A 9,705-nucleotide genomic window follows, 5' to 3' on the forward strand; every position below is an offset into this window, starting at 1 on the left:
GTCCATACGTAGCTACTATTCTTGTTATGTCGGGGTAGTTCTAGGCTTACACCATGCTTTGTGGGTACCGTTATCTGAATATGTTTATTGATTTGCTTTGAACAGGACTAAGTTGAGGATTTCAATATTTCAAAGGTTTCAAGTAAATTATTATTTTAAAAAGAATTGAGGAAAATTACGTTATATTTATATTTAACCGCGTCGCAAGTATATTCCGCGAGCAGGGTGACTATTTCCACACTCTCATGGGAGCCGGTCATTCGCCTCGACAGTTTTAATATATGCATATATGGTTCGTGTCGTTCGACCCTCGGCAGTGTACAATTTACTTTTATATTGGATCGGGCCCAACGTCCTCGGTGGTATTTGTGTGTGATAATAGAACTGGAACTCTTTATAATTCGTATGATTTGTTGCTTGAAAGGTCACTTGTTTTAAATGAAGAAAGTGCCTTGACTTCTTAAACATGATGGAAGGATTTTCCAGATATTATTCTTGTTTTGAGCTTGTTGTTATCTACATACATCATGTTTTACAATTTGAACTTCATATTATTATATTGTTGGCCCTAGTAAGTGTCGGAGTCGACCCCTCGTCACTACTTCTTCGAGGATAGATGAGATATTTACTGGGTACATATTCTTATGTACTCACGCTACACTTCTGTACTTGATTGTACAGGATTTGAGGCAGGTGCATCTGGCCATCAGTCCGGCGCATAGACTTGACTCCCCAGCTTGAGACTTTTCGGTGAGCTGGCCTTTTGAGCCGTTTTGCAGCAGCTAGAGTCTCTCTTATGTCTTTATTTTTCTGTCTGTTTCTTTTCAGATAGTAGGATAGTATGGTTTTGTATATTCTACTAGATTTCTCACATACTTGTGACACCAGGTCTTGGCACACACACTAGTAGACTTATGATTTTGGTTTACTTACGTAATTACGATTCGTATCTATTACTTCCATTTATTTATGTTTAAATTTTAAACTCCATAAGGAGAAGTTATCACTTACTAATTATTTAAAATGGGAATTCATTAGTTGATCAGTGTTGGTTTGCCTAACAACGGTGTTGGGCGCCATCACGATCTACAATAGAATTTGGGTCGTGACAACATGGTGTCAGAGCACTAGGTTCACGTAGGTCTCACAAGTTATGGGCAGACCCGATAGAGTCTTGCGGATCGGTACAGAGACGTCTGTACTTATCTTCAAGAGGCTATAGGGTGTTAGGAAACTACTCTTTATTCATATCCTATCGTGCAGTTGATGGTATACTAAATTTCCTTCTTCTATTCTCTCACAGATGGTGAGGACGCGTACGGTGGATGTTCCAGACCCGGGAAGAGCTGCTCCCCCTATTGCTAGAGGCCAAGGCAGAGGCCAGGGGAGGGCACCGGCCCGAGGTAGGGGACGAGGGCATCCTAGAGCTGCCCCAGTAGCACCACCAGTGGATCTAGTGGAGGATCCCGTCATCAAGGAGCAGGGCTAGGTGCTTGTTTCAGAACCAGCCCTGGTAGATTTCATGACAGGATCGGGCTTTCAGGAGGTCATGGGTCGTATACTGCGGTTCATGGACACTATAACTCAGGCTGGTTTATTTCCAGCAGACCCAGCCACATCTCAGGCAGGAGGGGGAGCATAGACCCCCACTGCTCAGGCTCCTGGGCATGCGGCTACACTATATCAGACTCCGGGTACACTACCCGTGGGCGGGGCCCAGCCAATTTCCGCAGCAGCACCTGAGCCTAGACCAGCTACGGATGGCGATCCGCAGAAGCTACTTGACAGATGGACTAGGCTACACCCTCCTATCTTCGGGAGTGAGCGGCATGAGGACCCCTGGGACTTTATTGATCGGTGCAGGGACAGACTGCACAACATGAGGATATTGGAGTCCCATGGAGTAGATTTCACCACTTTCCAGCTGGAGGGCAGTCTTACCTTCTCGGCAGACCAGCGGGTTCTCCTCCCATGACTTGGGATCAGTTTACACGGCTCTTATTGGACATGTATATTCCATCCTCTCAGAGGGAATAGTTGCGGTGTCAGTTTGAGCAACTCGAGCAGGGTCAGATGTCTATGACTGATTATGAGACTAGATTTTCTGAGTTGTCTCGCCATGCACTTATGATACTTCCTACGGACGCAAAGAGAGTGCAGAGATTTGTTGCAGGGTTACACCCCGGTATTCGGGCTAGCATGACCCGAGAGGTTGAGATGGGTATTGATTATCAAGTAGTGGTAGAGATTGCTCGGAGGATTGAGGGCTACCACCAGAGAGGTAGAGAGCAGATGTAGCAGGACAAGAGGACCCGATTCTCCAGAGAGTTTAGAGGTGCCCCAACTAGGGGCAGAGGTCAGTTTGGGAGAGGTCAGCCTAGCAGGCCCACATATCCAGCACCCCCACCACCTCCTCGGGGTGCTCCAGCACGACCCTATTTCAGTGCTATGCCGGAGAGTTCTTATCGCCCACCAGTTCATCAAGGTTCCTCCAGTGCCTACTTAAGTGCCATGCTTGAGAGTTCATACCACCTACCAGCCATCCAGGGTCCTTCTAGTGGGTATTCAGGCCATCAGGGTCAGACTTTGGGACATCAGTCCATGGCACCGCGGGGTTGTTACGAGTGTGGGGATCCGGGTCACCTGAAGAGATTTTGTCCCAGACTTTAGGGCAAGGTAGTACAGCAGGGTCATCAGGATATGATTACAGCACCAGCCGTCCGGCCACTCAGAGGCGGAGAGCAGGTAGGTAGGGGCCGTCCTAGAGGTGGAGGCCAAGAAGGGGGAGGTGAGCCAGCAATTGCTCAGCCAAGTGAAGGCCAGCCAGCCGGCGCTCCAGCTAGATTCTATGCTTTTCCGGCCAGACCAGATGCAGTGGCTTCAGATGTCGTGTTCACAGGTATTATTTCTGTATGCGGTAGGGATGCTTCGGCATTATTCGATCCAGGGTCTACCTATTCATATGTGTCATCTCTGTTTGCTCATTTCCTGGATATTCCTCGTGAGTTATTGGTACTCCTGTTTATGTGTCCACTCCTATGGGCGATTTTGTGGTTGTGGATCGGATCTACCGGTTCTGTGTGGTTACATTCTGTGGTTACGAGACTAGAGCAGACCTCCTGTTACTTGATATGATTGACTTTGAGGTCATCCTGGGCATGGATTGGTTATCCCCATATCACGCCATCCTTGTTTATCATCCCAAGACTGTTACTTCAGTGATGCCAGAGTTGCCGAGATTGGAGTAGAAGGGTTCCTTGTTAGTACATCTAGCCGGGTTATCTCTTTTCTAAAGGCTCGACATCTGGTCGGGAAGGGTTGTTTGGCGTATCTAGCATATGTTCGGGACACCACCGCAGTGTCTTCGACAATTGATTCAGTGCCAGTAGTCCGGGAATTTGTCGATGTGTTTCCTTTTGACCTTCCCGGCATGCCGCCAGATCGTGATATTGATTTCTGTATTGACTTGTCTCCAGATACCCAGCCTATATCTATCCCGTCGTACTGTATGGCTATGAAAGAGTTGAAGGAGCTGAAGGAGCAACTTGAGGAGTTATTAGCAAAGTGGTTTGTCAGACCAAGTGTATCACCTTGGGGTGCACCAGTGTTATTTGTGAATAAGAAAGATGGGACTATGCGGATGTGCATTGATTACCGCAGTTGAACAAAGTTACCATCAAGAACAAGTACCCGTTGCCACGTATCAATGATTTGTTTGACCAGTTGTAGGGTGTATAGTGTTTTCTAAGATCGACTTGAGATTGCGGTACCATCATTTGAAGATTCGGGACTCAGATGTTCCAAAGACTGCTTTTCATACTAGATATGGCCATTATGAGTTTCTAGTAATGTCTTTCGGCTTGACTAATGCCCAAGCAGCGTTTATGGATTTGATGAATCGGGTGTTCAGGCCTTATATTCATTCTTTTGTTATCGTCTTCATTGATGACATCTTGATTTACTCACGTAGCCTGGGGGAGCACGAGCAACATTTGAGAGTGGTTCTTCAGACATTGCGGGAACATAAGCTATATGCTAAGTTCAAGTGGTGCTTCAGACATTGCGGGAACATAAGCTATATGCTAAGTTCTCCAAGTGTGAGTTTTGGCTAGAGTCTGTGGCATTCTTGGGGCATGTTGTATCAGGAGAGGGTATTAAGGTGGATCCTAAGAAGATTGAGGCAGTTTAGAGTTGGCCACANATCGAAATGAGAAGATGAAGTTACGTCAGAATTATCCGAATCACTGGCACACTGATCTCATGCGAGCCACTCAGTCTGATCCTCTTTGTATAATCTCCCTTCACTTTGAATTTTCCGTTTTTTTTTTTTGCTTCGATTTTTTGAGTTCTTATATATAGCATTATAGCGTTCGACTTACACTATGATCTGTGTGTTTTGTGGCTTTTGCAGTTTGCTGTTTCTCGCTTTGGTGGTGAGTGCTTCTATTATGTTCGTACCCTTTTAATTTATGGATTATGATTATGATTTATGATATTTTAGTTTAATTACTATAGCTTTATTTGTTTGCTGAATAAGATAGACGCTGGGAACTGGTGTTTGTTGTTATGATTGCTTGTAAATTGGAAAACATCAAATTAAGATTATTTAGCGTGAATGTGGTAAATAGAATTGAAAATAGAAGTTTGTCTAGCAATCCTTTTGAAAATTATGCTTATTTTAGTTCTTTACCTTTCTTCTGTGGCATTTAAGGTCATTTTTGCTCAGACGCGGATCTAGGATTTTACTTCAGCAGTGGACTGAATACATTCACTGACAATGGGTCTGGACGTATTATAAATAAATGTTTTAAAATTTTATTTAAACATTATATATCGGGCTGAAGGTGCCTTCAGTATACATCGCCTATTCCTTTTGCTTTGTTATTATAATTTTAAGCCGCAAGCCTTTCCCAGTACTGGTTGGTGAATCATTGTAAGTTTTGTCCATCCCTATATTCATTGGACAATTGGTGGTGCTTTATTCAGTACAAGAAGGTGGAAGTTCCTCTTCTTTTTTCTTATTGAGAATATCAAAATTCTGACTTCTGATATCCAACCCTTAAGTTTGTCTCTGTTAGATAACAGACAAAACTAACTCAGTACCCTTCTGAACAAAGGAGGATCGAAGATTTTAAATCAATGAATGCAGTGACAATGTGTTCGGACGCAGTGAATACAAAACTAGTTGAGTTCAGTTAGCTTTCTTTCCACATTCGACAACAACTAAGTATCAATCTCAAACTAGTTGAGTTCGGTTAGCTTTCTTTCCAAAAACTACATAGTAGTTGTTGCACAACAGTTCTCTGAAGCTTATTTTCTTCATGCAATATGTTGGGAAGATTCTCAATGAGTGACGACTAACGAGAAATGTTACCAACTCAAACTGATGATGTAATGGTCTAATCAAGATGCCTACTGTCGGTATGAAAGTGGATAAAAGTATCAGTCTGGAAGAGTCGCTAGGTCCGAGCATCTACTTCAAATTACTTAATTCCTTCTTGTTGGTCTAGAAATCCAGTTGATTGCCTGGCTCATCCAGCGAAATTGCTCTTCCATATCCCCTTCTATCACTAATGGAAGAATATTGCTTAGAAACTTGGAGGTCCACAAGATTTTCCTTTCTTCTTGTCTGTTTTGCTCACAAAGTAGTAGTATGAATGTTCGTCTAACTGATGCTGCTACTATTAAAAACTGATTCTTTCTTTACCTTTGAATGCTAAAGCGCCCCATGTGCATCATACGTCCTCCGCAAACGAGCTCTATACAATGATATGTCTAGGTATTTCTTTCTTTTTTTCTCTTCTTGTTTGACAAATTACTGCGTCTTGAAGTATCAGTGCCATTTGAAGACTTTCTTTTGTAGATATACATGTTGTGGAGGCTATATGCCTTGTAGCGGCAGATGTGGAGAAAGCCACTGCCCTGAATTCTGTCTTTGTACGGAGGTATGGTGTTATTCTGATTGATCCTCCAAATTCTTTATCAATTTCATGATTATATGATATATCTCTTCATTGTCAGGCAGATATTTAGATATTTTTCCTGAAAATCTCTGAGTCTGCATCTTTGTTTTCTCCTAATTTGTTTCTCAAACATGCTTTTTTTGCCAGGTTTTTCTTTGCTTTGCAAATTCTGTTGCTTCGACACGCTTTATGTTGCAAGATGAGTTCAATCTGCAGACAACAAAATGCGATAATTGCATAATAGTAATTGCAACTCTTCTCCATCTCTCCTCCCACTTCTCTATGCTTGGGACATGCTCATCATTTTATCCAAGGATTTAAGTTATTTGCTCTAATAATGTAAATATTTTTTAAATAACATATTAGTTAGTTTCACCTATTATAGCATGTACGCTATCATTTTTATCTAGTTCCCTACTAATACTACTTCTCATAGAGATATCGAGAATTACCTCATAAATGACCTGACTCTATAAATATTTTTTTCACTGTTAATCCATAGAACTCTTTATCTAACTTACATTGCCTCTTGTTGTAGGGATTCATGTTTTGCCTACAGCAGTTAGCATGTATATGTAGCATTATTGCTTGTCTCACAGGAAGTGAAGAAATTCAAGATGCAGCTCAGCTTCTGAACTGTCTGTCAGACATTGTTTACTGCACGTAAGATGCTTGTTTTTATGTATCAAAAACATTTTTTGTGCCGAGTTGTATTTTTCTCTTCATTTACTTTTCTCTTCTATCGGCAGGGTTTGCAGCTGTATGCAGGTATGTGATAACTTGACCACATTCTTCATCTGGTAAATCGTTTAGTACGAACATAGTTCCATTGGAATAGTCAAAATATCTTACCTTCTTAAAAACAGAGTTCCACTGATATAGTCAATTAGCCTCCAAGCCAAAACAAGAGGTTATTTTCTTATTACACCCATAATTTATATAATTGCAATTTTTTCTTTAAAACAATGAAATTTCCCTGTATTTGCGAGAAAACATTGGAGGTAACTCCATTCTTGCTGCAAATTATTATGAACAACCTCTATTCAGACTCCACTCAAAGGATTCGTAATCTATTATCTATATCCATTCAGCTCACTCACTCAGACGCAATTCATCATATAATTATACTAAAACCTCTATCAAACTTAGGACCAGCTATGCTTTACAAAACTCACATAGGCAGAGTTTATCATACAACTTATCAAAATCTTCTTTTTTCAGTAAATATCTGATCATGACTATTGATGGAACTAATTATGCTTGTATAACTTTAGTCATAACATTAGTTATGGTGTCTGTGAACGTATTCTAAGTTGAGATCATTTTCCATTTCTTTTTTTTTTGCACTAGTATATGTTGGCTTGCACTCACTTTAATCTTGGTCATCATAATTCTATTTAGACACAACACAAGGTTGAAATGGACAAAAGGGATGGAAAATTTGGACCACGGCCAATGGCAGTGCCACCTGCTCAACAAATGTCTCGGTTAGATCAGCCTGTTCCCCCTTCAGTGGGATATCCACCTGCACAGCCCCAGGCTTATCCACCAACACAGCAACCCCATGGTTACCCGCCACCACAACAGCAGCCTCAGGGTTACCCACCACCACAGCAGCAGCCTCATGGTTACCCATCAGCCAATTATCCTCCACCTGGTGCTGGATATCCCACGTCTGATTATCTTCAGTGAATTGGAGCCTTTTTTTTCCTTTTCCTGTCAGTAAAGTCCATAGAATATGTTCTTGAATTTAGTACAGTTTGTAGACCATTATTCGTTGCTTACCTTGTAAATCATGTGAGGTCATAGAATAATTGAGTTGTGTTATACTGCCTAAGGCATTCTGAGACATTTTATCGTGGTCTAGTAAATACTCTTATACTAGCAGGTTGTAAAATAATGAACATTGCATGTTATGTCTATTTAAAAGATTCATTTTCAAGAGTGTCTGGTTAGTGTGCTGAAGAAAGATACATTATGCCGCAAGGATAAGTTACTCTGATATGGATATTGGTCCACACTTCCCTAAATATAATTAGTTACTTATTTTGCGATTACTATTAGTAAAAGAAAGTGAGTAAAGCAGAAGAAAAAAAATCCTTTGCCATTTTCCAGAGTTACAGCATTCTTAGTTTAAACTCCAAGATCTTCAAGTTGTTGAGGCCGATGTCAAAGCTAAGAAACATTTTCGTAAGCAATGGCAGAGAGATTTATTTACCCATTTGGACATATATCTGTAGTTGAAACTGGAAACATATAACCCAGAGGCCTTTGAGCCCCCACTCGTTTTTATCTCAAGTTCTACAACATATAGAACTTCCTATTTGGGATCGATGAATATAGGCTGCATAAAAGACTAATTATAAAATATAGGCTTGGATTTTTTAGCACAGAGTGGTGGTTGAACCATCTAGGTCACTCATTCTAATCCACTTGATTGATGTAAATGTTAAATCCTGTAAATACGACAAGTCCTATTATAATAATAACTTAATAAGTTCAAAACATATCAAATTATTGTTGAAACAAGAGTAGATGTTAGCGAGTCCACAAGGACGACTAGATCGATCGACATTATTTTTACTCGTATTAACGTAGCTACTTTTATAACTTCATTATCTAAAAGTTGGAATTCAAAACATGAATATCCGCATGTTCCTTTTCAATTTGTGGTAAGAAAAAGTTTCTAAGTTTCTAAACACATTATATTACACAAAATATAATAGTAATAAAATCGTGAATCTAAGATTTATTCCACACAAGAAAACTTCTAACATATATATATATATATATATATATATATATATATTATATATATATTTTGATACGAAAGGTATCATGGTTTACTATCATTTTTTATATGACAACAGTATTCGAGCTAGCTTATATGCACCTTGACTATTTCATCGGATACATGCTACCTCTCACCCATTGGATAACTCCCACCCTAGCTTATTATCAGAGGCGGCCGCTTTAGGCCTCACAAAATTAGAGGCCCCAAATGCCACTCTTTTTATATGTAATTTAATTATTAATTATATTTATTATTAAATAGTGATAAAAAAAATTCAACCATCTTTTGCTACCTTGTCACCAATCGTCAATAACATAGTTTTATATTTTATGTTGTCTTTTTTTTTGGATTTGGTTGAGAAATTCAAATGAAAGTGCAATGCAATTAAATCTGCAATTACTTTCTAGTTCTTCTTACTCCAACTTGAATAAATTTTATTTCTAACTCTAACTTTGTAAGGTATTTTCTTTTAAGATCTCTTTCAAGCTAATTAGATCATAAAATATTTATCATCTTTGTAAATACAAATTTTTACTTGATTGTTACTTTGGGAGGCAATGCTATATAGTAAGTTATGTTGACGTTCATGTGAAAAGAAAAAATCAAAATTAAACTTAATGAAATCTTATCAAAGGTTAGTAATGTTTCAATAAAGATTAAAGGGGTTGGTCACACCGTCAAGATGAAATTGCATCTCAAGAAGTAAAAAAAAAAAAAAAATCAATAAAAAAATCTAGAATTATTAAACACGTTTAAGGCATGTTATTATGTCTTGGCTTTATGCCTCCAATTCTATTGAACCGCCTCTGCTTATTAATAAGTTATTATACCGTTTTAAAAGCTCCATGTTGCATTATACAGTACTTACCATATACTACTTATTAAATATTTTCGTCAAGGTTTCAAGTAGAAAATGAATTAGATTGATCCAATTCAATCAATCAACTT

At 39.5% G+C, this 9,705-nt stretch overlaps 1 protein-coding gene across 1 annotated transcript; it reads left to right on the forward strand.

Moving 5' to 3' along the window:
• On the forward strand, window positions 4,216-7,942 carry LOC109240135. The gene is made up of 8 exons (XM_019406762.1): window positions 4,216-4,288; window positions 4,412-4,433; window positions 5,723-5,779; window positions 5,864-5,945; window positions 6,111-6,206; window positions 6,502-6,626; window positions 6,713-6,731; window positions 7,365-7,942. The coding sequence occupies exons 1-8, from the start codon at window positions 4,216-4,218 to the stop codon at window positions 7,653-7,655; spliced, it is 765 nt and encodes a 254-aa protein (XP_019262307.1). The 3' UTR covers window positions 7,656-7,942.

The sequence above is a fragment of the Nicotiana attenuata genome, chromosome 1, assembly GCF_001879085.1.
Source record: "Nicotiana attenuata strain UT chromosome 1, NIATTr2, whole genome shotgun sequence".
NCBI lineage: Eukaryota > Viridiplantae > Streptophyta > Magnoliopsida > Solanales > Solanaceae > Nicotiana > Nicotiana attenuata.

What these genes read in the sequence shown, in the direction of transcription:
- LOC109240135 (XM_019406762.1), top strand. Translation starts at nt 4,216, where the DNA reads ATGAAGTTACGTCAGAATTATCCGAATCACTGGCACACTGATCTCATG. An exon ending in CTATACAATGATATGTCTAG is followed by an intron (nt 5,780 to 5,863) that starts GTATTTCTTTCT and finishes TTTCTTTTGTAG; the next exon opens with ATATACATGTTGTGGAGGCT. An exon ending in AATGCGATAATTGCATAATA is followed by an intron (nt 6,207 to 6,501) that starts GTAATTGCAACT and finishes CTCTTGTTGTAG; the next exon opens with GGATTCATGTTTTGCCTACA.